This window comes from Coccomyxa subellipsoidea (genome assembly GCF_000258705.1).
Source record: "Coccomyxa subellipsoidea C-169, whole genome shotgun sequence".
In the NCBI taxonomy this organism is placed as follows: domain Eukaryota; kingdom Viridiplantae; phylum Chlorophyta; class Trebouxiophyceae; family Coccomyxaceae; genus Coccomyxa; species Coccomyxa subellipsoidea.
Genome location: NW_005178033.1, coordinates 417,292 through 439,358, shown reverse-complemented (window position 1 = coordinate 439,358; position 22,067 = coordinate 417,292). Strand labels below are relative to the sequence as shown.

The 22,067-nt window shown below is 52.3% G+C and overlaps 3 protein-coding genes across 3 annotated transcripts; 2 read left to right on the top strand and 1 right to left on the bottom strand.

Annotated features, from left to right (window-relative positions):
- Positions 1–149: 149 nt before the first annotated feature.
- Positions 150–3,849, top strand: COCSUDRAFT_55868 (DNA replication factor C complex subunit 2; the record flags this gene model as incomplete). Its single annotated transcript, XM_005646660.1, has 9 exons — positions 150–284; positions 497–607; positions 853–959; positions 1,326–1,427; positions 1,807–2,002; positions 2,287–2,415; positions 2,624–2,713; positions 3,155–3,262; positions 3,727–3,849. 9 exons carry the CDS (start codon positions 150–152, stop codon positions 3,847–3,849), a joined length of 1,101 nt encoding a protein of 366 aa, XP_005646717.1.
- A 486-nt stretch (positions 3,850–4,335) lies between these two features.
- On the bottom strand, positions 4,336–10,420 carry COCSUDRAFT_55867 (DNA polymerase alpha, subunit B; the record flags this gene model as incomplete). Its single annotated transcript, XM_005646659.1, has 12 exons — positions 4,336–4,449; positions 5,214–5,481; positions 5,813–5,892; positions 6,318–6,533; positions 6,959–7,167; positions 7,413–7,539; positions 7,950–8,066; positions 8,478–8,672; positions 9,443–9,511; positions 9,662–9,785; positions 10,034–10,162; positions 10,410–10,420. 12 exons carry the CDS (start codon positions 10,418–10,420, stop codon positions 4,336–4,338), a joined length of 1,659 nt encoding a protein of 552 aa, XP_005646716.1.
- An 856-nt stretch (positions 10,421–11,276) lies between these two features.
- On the top strand, positions 11,277–20,661 carry COCSUDRAFT_55866 (E set domain-containing protein; the record flags this gene model as incomplete). Its single annotated transcript, XM_005646658.1, has 14 exons — positions 11,277–11,523; positions 11,686–11,743; positions 12,466–12,545; positions 12,909–13,138; positions 13,621–13,742; positions 15,667–15,745; positions 16,074–16,240; positions 16,932–17,114; positions 17,546–17,648; positions 18,051–18,218; positions 18,722–18,836; positions 19,190–19,354; positions 19,779–19,969; positions 20,548–20,661. The coding sequence occupies 14 exons, from the start codon at positions 11,277–11,279 to the stop codon at positions 20,659–20,661; spliced, it is 2,022 nt and encodes a 673-aa protein (XP_005646715.1).
- Positions 20,662–22,067: the final 1,406 nt, after the last annotated feature.

The following is a 22,067-nucleotide window of genomic DNA, read 5'->3' as shown; positions in this document are numbered from 1 at the left end:
GAGCTCCTTCACGCAGCACTCAGGAGGAACAGCCAATCAAATTGACCACCATCAGAGTTCCATCAACCCGGAAGCCATTTCATTGCTCAGCACAGATTGTTCTTCCGATAGAAATTCTCTTTTAAGGGAACATAGCAAGATCAGGGGCAATGGGGGGAGAGATGGAGGATGCGGCAGAGGGAATGGACATAGACATGGAGCCTGGCCCAAGTGCAGCTGAGAAGGGCAAAGCACCAGCAACCAACGACACTGATACCTCCAAAAAGGATAGCGGGATTCCTTGGGTGCGTGTCCAGACCTGAATCTCGATCTTTTCATTGTTCAGTGGATTTACTCACCACTGCAAGTCAGGTCTCCATCGTCACTTCTTTTCCAGCATGCGTGCACACCGAGCGAGCCAAATCTGCTAAACATCTATAAGATATGGAGCACATGCTGATTATCGTGAGCATCATATACGGCACTGACAAAACCAGCTGCATGCGGATGTGTGCAGGTGGAAAAGTTCAGGCCGCTGTATGTGAAGGACATTGTGGGCAACACAGACGCAGTGGACCGCCTTCAGGTCATTTCGGAAGAGGGCAACATGCCCAACATAATCCTGGCGGTGAGCCCCTCGCTGAGACTGCGCATGTTCTTTGCAGCTGAATGTATATTTAAATGGTAGCGGGCTTTCATGGAGCTGATGGGGCTGATGTTCAGACCACATCGAGTCAAACAGGTCACACCAAGGCCCAAAACCTCAGAGAGTGTGTGCATGTATCCTGGTTGGTGGCAGATTCAAGGTGCCAGATGATGGCAGGCCGGTGACTGGATTCAAAGGAAGAAGATTGACATGCTTCTGCTGCGCAGGGCCCGCCTGGTACTGGAAAGACCACCAGCATTCTGTGCCTCGCGCGGGCGCTGCTGGGGCAGAACTACAAGGAGGGTGTGCTGGAGCTGAATGCCTCAGACGACAGGTGAGCCCTCTCACGGCTCCTCCCCGGGCGATCATATCTGACCCCTCAGTAGCAAAGAAGCTTCAGCAAGCGAGAAGTCCTTGCTTGCTGCAACTCCCTTGCTACTGCTGCGTCCAAGAAAGCGCATGCCTTGAGGCGATGAGCTTCACATTGGGTCTATGCTGGGGACTTTCAGCATTGTGGGGTCAATTGGCCTAGCTGCAGATGCTAGCGTCCACAGTCTCAGCATGCAGCCTTCACATCTCCTGAGGCAAATCGACAGCTCTGTGCAGCTTCTCGGCAAGTGTGCGTCCGCACAGATCAGGCGACTTTGTCCATGAGAGACGTTACAGGCTGGTGCTGAAGAGGGTTGTTTTGCGCTTGCAGGGGGATTGACGTGGTGCGCAACAAGATAAAGATGTTTGCGCAGAAGAAGGTGACGCTGCCGCCCGGCCGCCACAAGGTGGTCATCCTGGACGAGGCCGACAGGTGCGCCACTGGCCACACTGCAGATTTCCTGTTCGCATCCCACCACCAAATGTTTGTCTTGCTTCTGGGGCTTCAAGAAGGATGGGTCCCATGGTGCTGCAACTCACAACTTGCTGGGCATTCTGCTGATCTGTCGTGGGGAGTCCACAGGGCTGTCTTGAGGGCAAGGCATGGTACCATGAGACGCATGCATGCCATTCTTTCTGGCAACGACAAAAGAAAGAGATAAACACGTTCTTTTGGTGCTTCCAAGAATTAGCAGCTTGTCAGATACTGAGCACGTGCCGCGGCAGACTTGTCCTCGCTTCTTGCCCCCGGCCAATGGGGGTCACATGACTCTGAATTTGAATTCGGAATCAAATTGCTGCCATGCATGCAGCATGACGACGGGAGCGCAGCAGGCGCTGCGGAGGACGATGGAGATATACAGCAACACGACGCGGTTCGCGCTCGCGTGCAACACCTCTTCAAAGATCATAGAGCCGATCCAGTCGCGGTGCGCCATCGTGCGCTACACCAAGCTCTCCGACAAGGAGGTCCTGGAACGCCTGCTTGTGGTCTGCCGCTCCGAGTCGGTGCGTACACCCTGTTGAGCCATATAGGAGTCATGCCCTGCAGCTGTGCGTCCTATTTTCCAAGTTGTCTGCAAAATCATGATGGCCCATCAGTGATGAAATGGCCCAGGATTGACAGGTATTATGTTGCCATTTGTGGGGCAACTGTGCTTTTCTTGATTGTACATGAGATTACATACATCAACTCTCAGGTCCAGTCTTCCTGGAAGTCAGTCTCCATGTACGGTCTTGCCTTGAGGTTGAGAACCCTTACACCATAGACGAGGTAATTGCTATTTCTGCAGGTGCCCTATGTGGACGAGGGGCTTGGTGCGGTCATCTTCACAGCGGATGGGGACATGCGGCAGGCCCTAAACAACCTCCAGGCCACCTACTATGGCTTCGGCATGATCACCCCGGAGCATGTCTTCAAGGTGCGCCAGGTCACGACACACATCACCCACCCCATTTACCTCGTTTTGATGTGCAAGGTGACGTACGGTAATGAACCTGTACCTGAACAGAACCATGCTTCCTTGTGGAGCCCCATCAAAAAAGTCAAAAAGAACTCATGTGGGGCCGTGTCTTGCTGTTGAACAGCAACTCCGTGGAAGTTGTGAGGACTGTGAGTCATGGCTGCAGGTGTGTGACCAGCCGCATCCGCTGCTCATTTCTGAGATCGTGAAGAACTGCACCGCGGCCAACATCGACGGCGCGTACGATGGAATGAAGGTGCAATGCTCCCCGAAGCCCTTCGCTAGCATCTATTGCCCCTGTGTCAAACCTTTAAGATCCAGAATGGCATGCCAGAGAGGGTGGCGTGCCCTGCGAGATGAGAGCATTTTACTGCCCAAGGCCATGGCAATATCAAGCTATTCACTCCACGTCAGCGTCAGACATCCAATTTGTCTGTATAGATGACCCGCATGGTTCCCCGGCATGACCTATGTTGCCAGGATGCTTTCCAATCTCTCCCAAACATCCGAATACATCTGTGATCAGAAGCAGCAAAAGAGACTGTGTAAGTAGGAGTTGGGTCAACATGTCAATTTTTTACTTGGGAGGTGATGTCATCGGGGCACTGCACAAGCACATGCACGGAAATGCACCATCTGCAAGTAAAGGAATGTTGATCTCATTGCTGAGGGTTGTGTCTTGGGATGTTCTATGCAGAAAATCTGCGACATGGGCTACAGCTCAATGGACATCATTCAGACGCTGTTCCGGGTGGTCAAGAACGACCCAAAGCTGCCCGAGTTCCTCAAACTTGAATTCATCAGGGTGAGCCTCCTGAGCCTTTCCATCTGACCTCCTCTGACATTCCAGCCAAACTTGTGGTACATCATGAGCCGTTGCCTTCTGCAGCATTCCTGGTAGCGTGCAGCAGCTGGCTTTGCACGGTGAATGTCAGCTGCATGGCTTGTTTTTGTCTTGATGTGATAGAAGCCATTTGTTTGTGCCATAGTTGCACCATACGGATTCGGCCATTCTGCATACGGTGAATATTCGGTCGTATATTCGGTGTTTTGGGCCAGAACAGGCCGTTTTTGACCGTATTCCATAAGTTTCAATACCGTATGACCGTATATTCGGCTGTATATACGGTCCCCAAGAAGTGTTCTGACCGAATGGTGCAACTATGGTTTGTGCATGCGCCGATCCCTTGTGCTGCGCTGTGCATGACCCAAATTAAGCACTTGTCAATTTGAAATCAAATTGAACGGACTGATGTTGCCTGCTTGCAGGAGGTGGGATTCTGCCACATGCGCATTGAGGATGGGGTCAACTCACGCCTGCAGCTGAGCGGCCTCCTAGCAAAGCTGTGCACAAAACAGCTGATGGCTCAGTGGCGATTGGCCCTGGAGTAGGACTACACACTGTATTGGTAGGACTAATACTGTATTGGCATTTGCAAGAATGCTTTGGCATGCTCTGTCGTTTCAACAGTTGAGGGATGTGGAGTAATACGACTCGTCGGCATTTGTTGCCCTGCTAGCTGAGTGCGTGACTAGATTTGCGAAAGTTGCGTCCAGCTCAGCTGATTGTCTAGAGCATGAGTAGGAGCTCAACTGCTGGCAATCCTTGTAAAATGGATGCTGTGTTTGGCAAGCTCTAGTCAGTGCTCGCTGTCTATCCAGGTAGATTATCATGAGAAGCAACCTTTCAAACATTCATTCCCAAGTTGTGCGCTTGGATACTCAGCGTCACACGGTGTTGCTGGTCCTTTCCTACAGCTATAGCATCATATCAGCTTGTCCACGTGATTAATACGAACGACCTTTCCTTGGACTATTACCGGTTTTATCAATACTCGCGCGGCCGTCTCTGCTTCCTTTATAATTATCACAGCAAACTCAGATCCTGCGGATCTCGACCATGCAGCGCTCGTCCACAGCATGCTGCAGCTTGCCGTTGGTCTCTGGCGGCTCTCCGGCCGCCAGTGCTAGTCCCTCCTTCGATGCACCCACCTGGACACAACAGTCCAATACCATTGACTCACCGTACACCAACTTCGGACAATCGCAGCAAGCACGCACATGTTGGTCTGACAGGCATTCGCAACAGGAGTGCTATCATTACAGCCAGCTAAATTCATCCTCACTCAGCCATTGAATACTCAGAACCTCAATGCACAGGTTTTATGCACTGAGGTCCATTTTTGATCGCACACTATTCTTCAGTCTTGGACCTCAGCTTCAGAGGCAAAGGGGTGAGATGCATAGTTGCACGACACGGCAGGAAATAATCTCGACACGCGTGTTGACACGTGTCTGACACGCGACACGCCCGACACGCGTGTCAGAGCCCCCGACACGTCCTATTATGTAATGCCACCTCAGCATATTACCAAATGATCCCCATTTTCATAGAAATCTCACCCCTATCCGATCCATAACCACAAGGATCTCTTCCTGGACTGTTTCAAAGGCCATGATGTCTTCACAAATGTGCGTTTGATTGAGAAAATTAGATAGCCCGAGCAATTTGCCAAGTGGGTGGGTGAGATTGTCATGTAATCCCTGCATGCAAATAAGGACATGCAAACGTGGCAATGACATGGCAGCCGTGTCAATGACGTGGCAGCCGTGTCGCTGTGTCGACCGGTCACAACCCAAGCCCGACACCCGTGTCAGACACGTGTCGTGTCCGACACGTGTCGCCGAGTCGTGCAACTATGGTGAGATGATATATGATTCTATCTCATTGAGACAAGCCAAGCAGGGGCCCCTACCTTAAGCCTGGCAAATGTGCCGCCGCTCTTGTCCTTGGCGAGGCGGCCGGGATTGACGCACACGACGTTGCCCATAACTAAGCGCTCGTCGGGCGCGCCTGAACTGGCGTCGCCTGATCTGGCGGGTTTGTCGGCGGCGACTGATTTGGCGAAGGCCGCCAGGTCAGACGGCAGGATGAGCACGTCCGGCGTGCATGGCAGGTCGAGCTCCGCGCCTAAAGAGGCGTCCAGCATAGACCCCGGGGCCGGGGGATACAGAGGGAAATAACTGCGCGGGCATGCGAAATCGCTCCGTCATCGCATGACCATAGGTGCATTCCCATGATAAAACATTTGCAGCATGCATGTTGTTGCCTCTAGATTGAGAGATACCGATGTAATTACTCCTGCTACATGCCGGAAGACAGAAAAACAGAGAGAAGGGCCAGCATCGTGAGAGCTGGTGCAGATTACAGAACGCCAGAATGATCATGCCATACCTTCTGATCGCTAAAATTTTGGATATTTTTGATACCTTTATAGAACCCCATATCTCCAATGCTTTCTTGGGAACTGCAGGGGACTGTTGAAGAAGGGTGAGCGAGAGGGTGGGGGCCCACCTGCCCTGGCCGATGATATGGCCGGCCAATGCAGCCATGCGGTCGGGGGTCGGCCCCTTGGCGATCTCCTGCGACGACACCTGCGCGCACACGAAACGGAACTTGATGCCAGGGCCCGCCCAGGACAGCTGTCACAGCTCTCTTTTGCTTGGAGGGCTGTCTTCTGTCCTCCTCCGGCATAATTGAGAACATGCAGCCAGGGCTACGGCCGCCGCTCGGGAGCATGCACAGTCGTGGCCACTCATTCTTCTTCACGAGGTCACACGTGGGGTCACACACTCAGTCTCACAAAAGTTCTGTCACACTTGGCATGCACCTTGGTTTATGACAGCAGACCTTGACTATGGGCAGGTTATAAATATCAGCCATGCAGGCACACATGCCACATGGCTAACGTTAGGCATGTACTTGTGAGCCCTTGCTCGCTAGCATGAGGAAAACAGCACGGTGCAAGACATATGCTCAAAATCTTTTGCAACCTTGAACAAAATCTACCAAAACCCACCTGTTTGAGGAAGTCGGGGCTGGCGACGCCGAAGACGAGTTCGTTGAGGCGGAAGGTGGCCGGGTTGGGCAGCTGCCGGATGGAGGCGGGCAGCCCGGAGGCAGGGAACGCCGCCTGAGGGAAGACCGGGTCTGCATGCGCGTCCCTGCCGCTCGGCACCAGCAGCACCTGCGTCCCTGGCGTTCCCTCCACAAATTCCCTCAGCCTGCCGAGCACCTGCGCAGTGAACAAGCTTCTGCCCGTCAGAACACCGGGAACCATTTGTAATGGGTTTCAGGAAGGCCCAAGTCAGATGCATATTGACCCCGTCATAGCTTGTGAGAAGGTATTGACGAGACATGCGAGGAAGTGTTAAAAAGACACGTATTTGGTAAGCTGCATGAAGAAGTCTGCGGCAATCAATGAGCTGCCACCAGAAATGATTCAAGTATATGATGAGAACTGGGCAGTGTAGCTCCATTGCATGTATGCCTCATGAAAGCAATTGGAGAGATTATTATTTAGAAGACAAGCTAGAGCAATTCATTGACTCAGCTTGCACATTAGGTGAGCAACCTCTAGCCGCACCCAGCAACATCCTTGCATGGCTCATTTTGAGAGCGCATGCAGCTCTACCCAGTCCAATTTGTGCAGGAGAGTACCTGGGTCTCAAAGAGCTCCTCAAAGGTGATATCCAGGGATCCATTGGAGATGAGCGCATGCTCGACATCCACAAATGGCCCGATCAGCAGCAGGACGTCCGGGCGGCTGGCGCGGCAGCTGCCGAGCAGCTCCGCCAGGGGAGCGAACTCGAGGTCCTCCGATGTTGTGAAGGGGCCCACCGCCACCGCCATGCTCACCCCGCCGGCACCTGCGAAAACCCTCGGGGCTCAGGGGTTTATAGGGCTTGCGCATAAACTCTGCCTTGCTGTAAAGAACCAGGAAGCAAGAAAATCACCCGCTTACAGTCCTTATCTGTGGCAGAGGTGAACAGAACTATAGGGCAGTTTGCAAGCTTACGCAATCCTGCCTGCAGAATGAGATTGAGCATCGGGTGGCGCGGCAGCAATATAGGCACAACGAAAGTTCTTTGTAGGTGGAAGGGTGTTTATTGACCTGTGGCCATTGCAAAGCGTTGCAGGTCGTCAGGGGTGGATGAGGGGAAGGGTCGGGGGAGGGAAGTTATCAGCCGCTGCGCCACCAGGCAGCTGCCGCTGGGGTTCAGCCCAAGCACTCCCACCACCTGATCAGGCAACCAGCAATTCAAATTCAAATTTCTAGGCCAAAGTTTGACCGTTCGTTAGCCAACCCATGCTGCACCGTGCACCCATCAAGACAACTGCCTTCTCTGTTGTGTCTTGAAGTGCATGCAAATGGAGCTGCAGAAACAGACATGCATCACAAGATTACTCTTATGAGAACATATCCACTAGGACCTAGTTGTAAGGATGCTCTTGGCAGAGGAAGGAACACTGGTCCAAGGATGCCAACACCTCATGATTTTACTCATGAAATTCCATTTGGAGCCCTTTACACTCCCTTGTCTCTTCTGGGTAGCTACAATAGCTCAATACAAGTCATCAACAGCTACAGGGTGTCATGTGTGGGGCGTGCCTGGCCGGGGAAGAGACGGTAGGAGGGCAGACAGGAAACATCTAGCTTGATGCTGGCGCCCTGGCTGTGCTTCAGCGTTCCCTCCAGCAGCAGGCTGTTGGCATTGAGGTGGCCCTCCGCGTCGCACACCACTCGCCCCACAAACAGCGCCGCCTCCTGCCGGCCACACACCCGGCATTACCGATCGGAAACGGTGATTGGGGATCAGGATAATGCAGAAAATACAGCTACAATCAGTCACGCAGTGATCCTGGCAAGTGGGAAAGGCCTGCGACCATGCTAGAGACTTGCAGACACGGGCAGAGACTAGCAGACAGACATTCCAGAGCGGCCTTTGGCAGGTTGCAAGAATGCCCACATACTGCGCATGATTGGTTTGCACCACTGCATGCCCTTGCCAGCTGAGAATGGCATAATGCCAAAGTTATTTCGGATCATTTTATACCGGCAGCAGGGGGCTGGCAGAGCATTTGTCTCACCAAATCGCAGGAACGACATATCTTGACCAGCAAAGGGCATTTGGTGAAGGCTGACAATGTAGATCTTGCTTTGGTATCCCCAGCATACCTGGGTTGGGAGGCCCACTGGGTTGCCCGCCGGGCAGCCGGTGGCGGCCTCCAGGGCAGCGCAGAAGTCGAGCATGCGCGCTTCTAGGAAGGCTACTCGGCTGGGTATCCGGTTGCTCATGAATTTGTGGCCTGCCCTCAGCCCCGGCCGCACCAGGTCCACCCGGCAGCGGGGGCCCCCGTCCACATCCATCGCCTGAACAGGCACACACGCCAGGACTGACTCACTGCTACTAACGGCAGGGAGGACTAACAATTGGAGCTTCTCTAAAACAGCACGAAGAGCATGCCATCAGCTGCATGGTTGCTGATGTTCCTTAACGGTTGTGAGCACGCCAAGCAAAGGCTGACTCGGTGGTAAAATGGCAGGAAGCATATCTTGAGGACACCAGCGCGCCTGACACAGCGTTGAAACAATGCCGCCTTGGCGACTGGTTTGCGAGAATAGCGACTGTATGGTCTGTGTCACTGTAGTACTCAATCTAAAACCCGCAATATATAATCATATTTGGCCAAAAATGGTGGATAAATAAGACCTTATCTCCCTGAATATAGACCCGATAATTTTGAGACCAGATTCGGAAAGCTCTTGACAAGCCCAATCCAATTGAGCATGACCCTTGTATCTTTGAAGTCAGGAAGACCCCTAAAGTCGCTTTGCGGAAAATTTCCCACCAAAATTTTCCGCACTGCGCCTTTAGAACGAGTACTACAGTATATGCTGCAGCACAGAATAAAGCGCAGCGCAAATGGAGGTTTTCACACTTTTGGCACAGCGAAGGGACACCATTTCGCTGGCTATTTCTGATCAGGTGCTTTAAAACTTTTTCCTGATGGGTATGCCAGTGTCATTCTTCACTGCATTGGAACGACTGGTTGCTTGCTGGTAGATGCTTGCACATGACTTTGGCGCAATGGCTTTCATGCCTGAGTGCGATCAAATAGAGCTGGGGCAGTGAAATATACCTCCGATGTTCCAAGATCCCCTGCCGTGAAGTCCAGGTGCGCATTGAGTGATTTTACCACCTCCCCAGCCTGCAACACACAAGGGCTTTTCAGATGTACTGATGAATAAGACATGCATGTGCTGCGTGATGAAGATGAAGAGTAGAGACTAGGACTTCTTTAAGCAAGTGCCTACATGCGGACCACTCTAGTTTCTATTTCTCATAGCTTCTTGTGCACCTGGGCGCGGCTGTGGAAGGATGAGCTGGTGGGTGTCTTGCGCTGGTGAGCAGCGACTTTGGCAGCAGGGTTGCGAGCAGGCGTCTCAAAGCCTCTATTTGTGGCGTCCACCAGAATTGGCACGCTGATGAAGCAGACACAGGCAGGTCAAAGTAGAGAAATGCAGCTGAACGGCATTTTAACAACCTGTGCAGTCAGGCCACATTCTCTTGTGTTCGACACACGTGTACAGCTCCCACGTGATGGATGTGCAGCCAGTCGAGGTGTGCTTGTTCACTCCAATTGCTAAGATGGTGACACCAGGGTCATTCTAGAGGTGGATAGATGGTAGGATCAGAACTCTCTTGGCAGGATAGGAGGATCCATGGGTACCTGTATCTTTCAGTCCTGCCAGACTTTTCTGCAGCAGAGCGCTTGGCTTCACGCTTGGCCCTGGTCCGTTCCAGCTCGCCTTCGAGTGCTTCCAAATCCGCCTCAGTAACGCCATTGCCAGTTGCCGCCCTGCAATAAAACCATCCAAAGGCCCCTTAAGTCCTAGCATCAGGCTTGTACAGAACAAGATGTTGTGGCAGGGTGTGCGTGAGATTGCACCTCTCCACTACGCTCGGTCAAAATCCAGAGATCAAATTTCTTGGTGATTTTTGACGAACAGAATTTTTAAAAGGTCAAGCTGATATTAAGTGCACAGCACAGCAGAGAAGAGGAGATTGAGTTCATGGACGCAGTGACATTGGCCTCGGAGCAGCACCTTTGCAACATGACCTTCTCAAATTCGAGCGCAATCTTTTCTGCTGAGAAGACATGACTTTCAGCGAGACTCGCACAGCGTTCATCTAATCCATCGTTGGCAAATTTGTAGTTCTTCTTTTCAAAGGCAGCTCTGATTGGGCTCGCCATTATATTTCCTAAGATCTTTCGATCTGGCTAAGAAATCTTCTGCTTCACATCATACAGCAATCATGTATCGCCTGAACGCGAGATAGTGATGCAGAACATTTTCGCTAAACAGAAGAGATCTGAAATTTGTCAATGTCCACTCCTACGATGGCCCGATACACCTTCGGTGTATACGATTATCACATGCATATCAGCATCGAGCAAAGCAGCCAAGCGATGGAAGAAAATTTGTTCAAAGTGAAGTGTTGCCTATTCTGGACGGGGCTCTGTACTCAGAAGTCTCCAAGTCTAGTCCTGCCTAGGGTTGGGATAGGTCAAGTTCTACCAGATGCTGGACCTGCATTTTCTCCGCTGCAAGATACGCATCTCAAGCCGATCGGTTGGTTCAGTATGGGAATGTCATAGATTGACCCATTATTGATAGCTCTCACCTACTTAAAGCAAGTCTCACAGCTCAATTTGCCAAACCTACATCTCCCCATCGTGTAGTGGGGCCAGATGTGATTATGTGGCATATGCAGTAAACAACACAGTGATTTAAGCCAAGTCTAGATCTAGGATCGAATAGATTTCGGAGGGCTGCAGTCGGTGGTCTTACAGTCTGGATCATGCAGTCCTAGGTGGCCTTGTAGCAAGTTCTTGTGTTACTATGACGTCTCAGGTACCTGCAGACAGCGGCATCACGCCGGTAAATGGTGACAATTCCCGGAGAAGCACGATGAACAATCCTCTCCGTGGTGCTGGTGGCAGTCAGGGCAACTTTCTGGAGGCACAGAGCATGTCAACGAATGCTGTCGGTTCTACAGCTCCCAGCACATCTGGTGTGACCTCTACTGCATCTGATAGGGGCCTGCTGGGGGCTTACGACCTTGCAGACTGGCTCAAGCAGTGGCAGGCAAAGAACGAGCCAGGAGCAGAGGACCAGAGATCGCGGCACAAGCACTGGACTCCTGACAGAGGCACAGGTGAGGGAGAGCAGCCTTCTCACATCCTTCGCATGCCAATTCTGCATCTGGATGGATTCCAGCATCATCTGATCTAGCAGAGTGGCATTCCACCCTTTCTGGTGTCCAACACTGCTGAATCGCAAGGGACGAAGAGATCAAGCCGATTGCTGTGCTTTGCAGGATACTATGAGGTGGAGCGGGCTAGGAAGAAGGTGCCTAGCCTGGTGTCGACTGGCAGGTGTGCTCTCATCTGGGTATCTTTTTGGACATGCCATACTGAGGGCAAACAATCGTAGACCGTGCAAACATGTCGAGCCATGCACCTGTGTATCGGCAGAGGTTATCAGCAGTGTGACACCAACAAGCTGGGTCTGTCTGCTTGCAGGAAGGCTGGGAAATCGAGGGTGGAGTACACAAACAAAACCACTCTCCTGATTCACGAATGGTCAAGGGGTACGCGCTTGAGCTTCCTCATGGCTGCATCTGGCACAACAAATTGCCTATGTAAAAAGGAACAGAGGAACAGGCATTGGAATGTCGTTGCATGGTATGGAGGGTGGCTTGTCCCGCTGAGGGGCTTGCTGTGTGGACTTTGTACTGATGTGGAAGGTGTTCTTCTTGTGCAGATTTCTTCATATCCATCCTCAACACGCGAATATGGCAGCTGCTGCTGGGCATTGTCGTCATATACATCTCCACCTTTTTTTTCTTCGGCGCCTTCTGGTACCTCATAGCAAGGCAAGCCCCCCACTTCCCTTCCGCTCACTTTTGCGCATGTAAGATTGTTCTCTAATGTGCTCACGTCGAGGACAAAGCCCTTACACAGGTCCTCTACAGCCCCAACTTGGGGTTGAAGACTTGTGACACTCTATTTCTTTGGCATGCACAACTTGGTGGGACAGGGTGCAAGTGTTTCACTCAGCTGGCTGATTTCTTTGCCTGGTATGTTGGTGTCTGCAGAGTGGATCCCACCTGCACCTACAATGCGCCAAACTATGCCTCTTCCTACATTGTGTCCCTGGCCACCCAGCAGACAATCGGTGCGTTACCTGCTACTGAAATGTCCCTGCAAGAAATCTTCTGTGAACTGCTCAGCAGTGTTGAACAGCTTATTCTCTCTGACTTCACCACTCCGATTGTTTGGAATGTGCTGATGCAATCAGTGCATTGCTAGTGGACTCCATAGAAGGGTGCTTCCGAAGCAATGACCAAGTTGGGACTAGGAACCTCTTGTGCTCGCTTCAAGCATGAGCAGGCCTAATGACACACCAACCCACCTTGCATGCATTGCCTGCACAAGTGTCATTCAAGCAATCCTACAGGAGTTGCTTGACCTATTTTGTCCTGGTGACCAATGCATTATCAGTATAACAAAATCATTAGTGTTCTCTTATGTCATGCAGGCTATGGCAACATGGGCCCCAACGACTGCTGGTGGATAGCGCTGCTGATCACGGTGCAGAGCATGGTGGGGTTACTAATGGACTCAGTCATCATCGGCATTATTTTCGCGCGCATCAGCCACCCCAAGTACCGCGGCCGCACGATTGCGATATCGGATTCTGCCGTCATCTCACGCCGGGACGGCGTTCTGAAGTTCATGTTCCGCGTCGCCGATTTCAGGAGAACTCAGGTTTGGCGCCCTCTTCTTCTCACTATGCAACCTTGCTGCTAAAGCCTGCAACTGTGATTGGCCCTCTCTTGGCACTGCTTTGAACGAGTGCGGATGTGTGGGCTGGCTTTCCTGAAATTTGATACTCTGATGCTTCTGTCTTGAGGGAAAGTAAGATCTGCTGCTTGTGCGGGCGCTCAGAGCTCCGGACTGTGTTTGTCAGTGAAGCTTGCAGTGGAGGGCTGTTGCATGACAAAAGCACGGCAGGCTGATCTGATTAATGTGTCATATGCGACTTTGCCTGTGGCTTTCCTTTGCGCGTGGATAGCACTGGATACATAGCCACAGACAGACCCGCTATCAAGACATGGACAACGAGATTCCTTGCCTTGTTCAGCATGTTATCAGTGGGCGTTTCAGGGGTGACACCGGATGACTTGAGGGGTCCTATAGATTTTAGAAGATCCACTTAGCTCACTTGCATGCCTGATGCGGTGCCACAGGTTGTGGAGCCAAAAGTGAAGGCATACCTGTACACGTGGGGTGAGGGACGCACTACAGCAGAGGGCGAGCACATCCCTGTCAGGGTGGAATCCCTGGAGATTGGCTACATCGACGGCATGCTGTGAGTGCTCCTCCCTCATCAATATCATTACTATTACATGATGTTCCTGCCGAAGCAAATTGCGTGCTGCAGACAAGCTGCATAGAAAGGCTGCCACAATCCTGCCCCGTGTTGGACTCGCTAGATCCGAGCAAGACCCAATCAACGGTGGGCATCATCAATTTCATGAATATTATTACAGTTTTCCAGTCCTGAAGGGCCTGGGTACGGCAAGCATTTGCTTCAGGCTCTTCAAGATTTCTACAGACCTTCTTGAAGACCATCTGGATTTTTGTTCTCCAGTTTTCCCGATTCTTGCACTTCCTCCACCAGTGGCATGCATGCCCAATAGCATCAAGGTCGTCTCACGCAGCCATTGCAGCTCTTCAATGGTCTGCCTCTAGCCTTCATAAAGATTGTTCAATTAATGATTATGATTGTGCATCAACAGGCCTGTGTGGCACTCATCATCTGCAACAAAAAGAGAGCATCGTATTTCTTTTTCCGATCACTAAGTTGGAATAAAAGGGTTCTCGTCAATGGCCGAATGGACGATACACTGAACTTGGAAAGGCCAAAGCTACAAGTAGCTCGCAAGGAAAGAAAAGCCCCATAGGATAGCAAAGGAAAAAGTGGAGAAAAAATGGCAAAAAAGTAGCCCAGCGACTCAAATCCTGGTCCCGCCAGCGGAAGGACTCGAACTAGGGACTTCTGACTTAACGATTGGGGACTGGACCAGACCCGACTAATCACGCCCGGGGCTCCCAGGAGAGTCGTCCTGTACGGCTTCTTGTCCAAGGTCCTTTGGTGGGACCTTAAGTAGGTTGCCTTGCCTACCTTCGGCTCTGGGGAACACGAAGATCGTTTCGTATCGTATCGAGCCTTTCAATATGTCTGTCATAATAAGAGCCGAACGAACCGCCTAGCAGGTCCAGTGATGATGCTGTCGTCGTAATCAGAATCATCAAGGGAGGATGCGAATCCCCTCTACCTGCGTTCATTCACCAGATGCAACCATACTCTTTGCATTGAGGCTTGTCATCCCTCTTTATCTTTCAAAATTTAGTAGCCCAAAACAGCAACTGTTCTTTTCAAAAAAAACTTAGGAAAGGATGTTGTTATTATTACATGCTTTTCCTGCCAAGAGGCAAGGTGATTCTGCAGACAAGCTGCAGTTGAAGGCTGCCAAATTCCTACCCCTTGATGGACTCCCCTATTCCAAGACCCAATCCATTGTGGGGACCGTGCTCAGTATTTATACCGCCTCCCGCCAGCCGGGGCCGGGGAAAGGATACATGTTTGCAAAATGCTGCGCAGCACTTATGCATGGTATGGGCCAATGCGCACATGGCGGCATCAGCAACATCCATGATGGCCTGCAATATCGTGCACAAGCCACTTGAAATTTTCAATTTTATTTTTTTTTCCATTTTTTCACTTTCCCTGTTGGCGTCCTTGCTGCCGTCATCACAGCAGCAGAAAGTTTCCTGTTTTTTCCTGCTTTGCTGGTCAAAGCACCAATGGCACCAACAGAAATTTGTCAGTCACCGGGGGAATTCTGTGGTGCCAGCAGCATGGTGAGCTGCAATCCCTGGTTAAGAGAAGGATTTTGTGCGCCCTGAAAGGGTGAAACTGCAGGCACAAATAGTGCATTGACGAGCACAGCTGCAATTTGTCACTCTGAGGCAAATCATGCGCTGTCTGCAGCCTGGAGCAGAGCAAGACTTTTGTGTGATGAGGGGTGGGGACTGCGCGCCATAACAGCGCATAGAAGAAATCTAGCAAGTACAGCTGCAACTTGTCACCCTGAGGCATATCATGTGCTGTCTGCAGCCTGCAGGGTGTTGATGGGGTGGGAATTGCAGGCCACAAATAGGGCAGTGTAGTACTCTAGTACAGCTGCAATTTGTCACTCTTGAGGCACGTTATGTGCTGTCTGCTGCAGGTTGCTGCCGCTGATAATTGAGCACACAATCGACGAGCGCTCCCCCCTCATCGGCCACACCTTCGACACACTCATGATGGTAAGTGTGACTCCTCACCCTGAAGCTTCCCCAGATCTCCCTTGACCATGCATGAATCTGCCCCTTGAACCTCCATTGACTGCTTGTTCTGAGTAGTACTGGGTAGAGCGTTTGAGAGTCAGACGTGTCTTCAAGTGCCAGAGATCTCAGCGCTTGCAGTGTGGACCCCCGCCGTGGAACCGTCCTGAAACTTGTGATGTTGAAGCTCCACGCACCTGAGAGAAGAGAAGGTTCAGAGCCACCTGCAGCTGCAGTTGCATGCAGCTCAAGAGCCGCCATTGCAACCTCTTAGGGACTGCTTCATAATTAGCATGTCGGGCGCGCGCAGGTGAATGCGGAGATCATTGTGACGTTTGAGGGCACGACAGAATTTGGCAATCCCTTCATGGCGCGGCAGTCATACCTTCCCACCGAAATCCACTGGGGCCACCAGTTTGTGTCCATCATCGGCCCGCCGCCCCCTGGGCAGACCCACTACAAGGTCGACATCTCCAGGTCAGACTCCATTCCTTGGCCATGATATCGAGTCAGTACACTTACATCCAGTAGCTTTTCATGCCCAGCGCCTGTTGGGTGGCGCATTAGCAATTCATTTGGGGTTTGTTGCTTTTTTGTGAAATACTTGAAGCCGGAGGCGTGACCAGAGCCATGACTCCTGGTGAGAGCTGCCCATACTCGAAGCGTTGATGGTCTCTGTTCTTCTGTGCCTGAGAACAATTTCTCCTGTGCCTGAGGATGCACTGCCGGAAGTACTATGCATGCCATCCAGCCGCTGGGCAGGCTGTGATAGTGTGATGGTGTTCATACTGCTTCAGGCAGGTATTCGTCAAGCGCAGGAGATTAGAAGGGTTATTCTTGACTTTCAGCGGCCGGATGGGTTTGGCCTGGTCAGTCTTTAGCGCTGTCCAGATAGTGTCATTCTTGGCCAAATGACCTGATGTCGATTTGTCTTTTTGATCGCTCGGCTCATTTGTTTATTGTATAACAGTCCCCCGGGATTTCAGGGTCGAAATCCCATTGATCGTAAACGAGAAGCAAGCAGAGAGCCTTCCATGTTGCATTCATTTTAGATCGCAACATGAAAGTCGGAGAACAAAATGTGTCGATCGGCCACGCGGCCGCTGCGGGCGCCACTTGTTAGTACCCATAGACCCTCGGCAAACCCTGTTTACGTCCCCTGGCGCAGGCTGCACGACGTGGAGCCCCTGGAGGGTTTGGAGATGCTCCCCCCGGCGCAGCTGTCGCGGCTGGTGGCGGCCAAGGCGCTGCGCACGGTCCCCTACCCGCTGCTGGGCGAGAACACACTCGTCATCTCAGACTCCGTCATCCTGGCACCGGACGACACCGGCCAGCTGGCGCTCATGGTCAGGTGCGCACATGTGATCCGGCCCTTCTCGTGCTGCATGCGTGCCTAAATAACATGCAAAGTAAAATATGCACTGAGACCTGTGAGGCTGACATGTAAGCAAAGGTGCAGATGCTGTCTTTGCTTGCAGCTGTGGTTCATTGCGCAGCTCGCTTCATGCGCATGTTCTCCCTCCCTTGGGATGACGGGCGGTGCCTATGAAAGCCCTCAGTCGCATGAGTGCAAGCACAGGCATGTTGAGAAAAGATGTGAATTCTTGTGTTTCGCCTCATCGTGCTTGCAAAGGTTCCTGCGTGGATCGTGCAGCTGGGGGTGAGCTTATCAAGTCATGGCATTCCGACAATAACAACTTGTTGTCAGACTACCGCACTGCAGAAACTACTCTGGCCAATGCAATATACTGTTTGGGTGACATGATGAGCCATGCTGTGCAGGATTGGAGACACGTACCCCAACCAGCATTTGGAAGTGATCGTGCGCATGTATCTGTACCGCTGGCGGCCCGACAGGAAGCCAGGCAGCTCTGGCTACCCCTCGGTGGGGCACCTGACATGACTCATTCTTATTTCCCTCTGATGTGCCTGGTCAAAGCTCGCTTGCGAGCAAGTCTCCAAGGAGCCGGCTGCCTTAACGATGCTTGGATTCTGCAATGCAATTGATGGGGCAGCCTCATTTTGCAGTCAAGTGCTCAGCATGGACAAGTCATTTTCAACCTGAGCGCTAGCTTCTCATTTTGCTGGCACTGGGATTGATGATGTCTCGTCCACTTTAAAAATCTTGCAGACTTCCAGCCCTGCATTCAACACAGCAACAGCCTTGGCCTCAATCAGCAGAGAGCCCCGAGCCACCGCTGGCACTGCGTCACATTTTATCTAGTATCATTTTGAATTTGAATGTTCGGAGATGTAAAAGTGACAAATCGGCCTGTTCTGGCTGCAGGACTATGACCAGCAGATGCTGGAGGTGGGCTATGAGGACGGCAGGGAACGCCTGCTGCTGTGGCTGCCAGTCATCTGCAAACACGTCATCACTGACTCATCCCCGCTCGCCACCTGGCTCAAGCCCTCGGGCGTCATGGCCGATGCTGATTCCTGCATCGTCGTTGTGGTGCGCGTCTCACCTTTCTATGCTGCTCCCACATGAGGGAGTCCTGCCAGATGCCTTTTCTCACCAGTCAAAGGGCACCAGTCAAAGGGAACCAGTGACTGTTATGTGCCTTCCAGGAGGTCTGGTGAGCAGACTGATGAGCACTCAGTGCATGCTTTTTGTGCTGCCATTGATGGCCGTCTCTTTAAGTTCTCTCATGGGTGTTCCTGCGTTCTACTGGCCTTCCCACCTACTCTGGCACATCTTTCACTTTGTATGCGGCTGTGCCAAGGTGTTCGCACCTTCAGCTGTTGAGAGGGCAATCTGCTACTTCTGTACTAGTCAGAAGGGCATGTGCGCTGTCACACGCGCACTTCTATTTGTCCTACACTCCGTGTCACTTGCATGAAGTTGATACTCAGATGTGGTTGCCAGTCCAGAGCCTGAGTAGGCAACCCTGTCATCGCTGCATGGGAAGATCAGAAAAATGCGTTGCTGAACTCCCCCTTGCTGCTGCTGTGCAGGTGGAGGGGTACATGTACAGCGGGAGCCAGAACCGCATGCGCATGCGCATCTTCAATGTCCTCGACGATGTCAAGCGCGACCACGGATTCGCACCCGTAGTCACCCGCCCCGCCGGTGCTGCTTCCCCCCATCCTCTATGTTTGTACCACGAACTCCTGGTGTTGATACTCATCCACAAAATTGTGCCTTGCTTGAGCTTTGCTTGAGCTCTTTGCGCTCTCCACGCAGTAAACATGGCATGCCACCAGATATCACGCCTGGCAAGTCTGCTGCGCCTTTTTAGACGCGCAAGTAAGGGCTGTTTGCAGAGACTCTTGCATGAGGCTCTGCAGCTGCACTGACTCTGCGTGCGAGCGCACCTTCTGCCTGACCTGCCTTTGTATATATACGCACCCAGCATTGCTGCTGATGTGGAGTTACCCAGATGTGCACCAAGATGACTCCTGAAAAACCCTCCTTTTCTGCAGACTCGCCGGACTTCAAGCCGCGTGTGAACTGGTCGCGCTTCCACGAGACCATGGCGCTGTCTGACATGGAGAACGACCCCTATGCTCTGTCGCCCGGCGCCATGCGCAACCAGAAGCTCAGCCTAACCCACTCTGATGGCGTCAACGGCCCAGCCGACATCACAGGTCAGCCACTCTTCCCCAGCCAGTAGTTGCATGTTGCACAGTGTCACTGTCCCTGAACACACTTTAGAGAAAGAGACTGCAGAGTTCAAACCTCAGCAAACGCCACTTGTACAGCTCCTGAGATCAAGCAGGGTGCCTGTAGAAAGGCTGTCAATAATCGGAGAGCTGCAAGCAATGGATCCATATGGGTCCTTAGCCTGGCAACTTTTATATCCAATTCTGGCCGTCCTTTAAATCCAAACCTGCTGTCTGCGTGTCTTGTCGTTGCTACCGGATGTTTTGTACCGCACCCGAAACCGCCTGAGAACTTGCGCATGTCTACGTGCGATGACAAAGCGGCGCATGACATGTCTAGTGATGATGACTAAACAACCGTGTGATGTCCAATAACGATGAGTAATATGTCGATGTGCGCTGCTTGCAGAGATGACGATGCGGCGCATGATAGAGGCTGCGGAGCTGAAGAACCAGCGCACGGTCGCGCCGGAGGCTCACATGATGCACCTGACGCCCGACACCGATCCGGCGTCCACCTTCCGACTGCGTTCCCTCACGCAGCGCCGCCGCCTCGACGACGTCCAGTTCTCCTCCCTCTCGCCCGAGTCCTCCCTGCAGGTCGGTGAAGTTTTTCACGTTCAAATTTGGATCAGTTAGGCCGTAGCGTTGGAAAGCGTCAGGCAGGGAACAAATGACATGCGTGAGTGCCGCCTCGACGGCGTCAAGTTCTCCTGGCTCTCGCCCGAGTCCTCGCTCAGGTGCGTGTCGTTCCAGATTGAATGCAGACAACTGGGTGCCGATGTAAAGGCCATAGGGCTGAACACAAAGGAGATGCATCCTTGATACATTTGGACCTCTTGCCCATGTCCTTTTGGGGGCCTTCTAGAATCTGAGTTTTCTAGTGACCATTCCCTGATCCACGCTTGGACATTTGCTAATCTACGTTGGGCACTAAAGCATTGTAGATTCTCAGTTGCAGTGGAGAGCCCACCACAGGTGACACGTATGTAAGACGCATCCCAAGCAGTCACCCGTGCTATTGGACTGCTGGGACCTGTTGGCGAACTGTTGGCGACCGGTTGGGACCTATAGAACAAGTTGCAGGGGCACAGGGTTAGTTCCATTTGCAGAGGAATGCAGGCCCTGTAAGTTGGCAAAAAGGGAGCTGACGGGGTGTTATGTGGTGGCGGCTGCAGAACCCGGGGTCCTCCACTGCCACCGCGCGAGGGCCGTCCCGGCACCGGATGGGCAGCGGTCTCTCGCGTATCGTCTCGGGGGTGCCCATGGGGGGCTCGGTCAGCAACGTCTAGCCGGCAGCCGGCAGCCGGCAGCCGGCAGCCGGCAGCCTTTCTGTTACTCCACTTCAATTGTTTCCTAGCATGCTGCTGCTGCTATCTACTGCCTTGCTGCCGCACAAAGTCACTCGTGTAAGGGATGGCGTGGCGTGTGGACTTTGCAGCGGACTGTGTAGTGCAATAATCATAGGTGGAAGCGGCCTCTCGTGAAGCAGGCATCAAGGATGAGGGAGGTTTGCAGTGAGTGGCGCCTTATACAGATTTTTGCTTAGCCAGCAGCCGGCGGACTTCTGTTGTGGCCTAGCCTGCTCTCTGGCAAACTGCTGCATTGCCGTCCCCCAGGAAAGAGGAGGTCATGTGATACACAACGTGTATTACACGGGGCCGCCGAGTTGGATCTCAAAGACACTGGGAGGAAGGCCAGCAGGGCGAGCGCTGAGGTTGAGATATAGATCTCCAGAAAAATTCTTGCCGATTGCATGACCATAATTCGGAGGAGGCTGCCCGGCCCGCTTCGCAGACACTGTGTAAATTTGCTGGGCAAGGATTTATAGGTGAACTTGGGCAGTTTGTGCGTTTTAGATTGCTGCTGTGATCAGAGGATTTCATGTGATGCAGCACTGCCAGTGGCAAGGGGAGAGAGTCTCCTGCGACAATGGTGTTGGATCATCGCTAGCTGCTACTTTCAAATTTGAAAGGGGTTTTGTTGTGAGGCACAAGTGGGCAGGGTGTGCACATTGGCTACCTTTGAACATCGTCCTCACCCTGTGGGTTGATACTACTTTGCAAGGCAATTGTTTGAAAGGAGGAGGTCTGATCGGCAAATTGTTGATTAGTCTGTCTGTCTCGTTGTAGTGTACACTGTACACAAGCCGAGGAGGCGGCTTGGGTGGGAGTCACTCAGTGAGGCTCACCTGATCTTGGACCAGAAATCCAGCTGATCATGTGATGACATGCCATGCTTTGCATGGTGCCACCTGGCGCCGATAGTACGCATGCAAGCCACAGGTGCCTGTGGCAGTCCTGGACTGGCAGGGATGATGAGCTCGAGACGTACAGATCGATGGAGATCAGTGCTGAAATCTTGAAGAGACAGCAGAGGCCCTTCCAGTCCACATTCCTCTAGTCCATGATATCAGGAAAACATAATAAGAAAATATCTTGTCAGATCTCGAATATTGCTCAATACGTGTACAGGCTAACGTCACTGCAGCTTCCGTGTACTGCAACACGCGAGCGCGTTCACATGGAAGCCGCTGCTTTGTCGCAATGATTCAGGGCACATCGACCGCGAAGCAGCACGATTCCGGTGATGGGATCCGATAATGCCGGAGGGCTGGTCTGAGGCAGTCGCAAACTGAGCCGATTTCTTTCGATGCTCGATGGGCTGGAGGCAAGCAGGCGGTGTCCTCGTAACATTA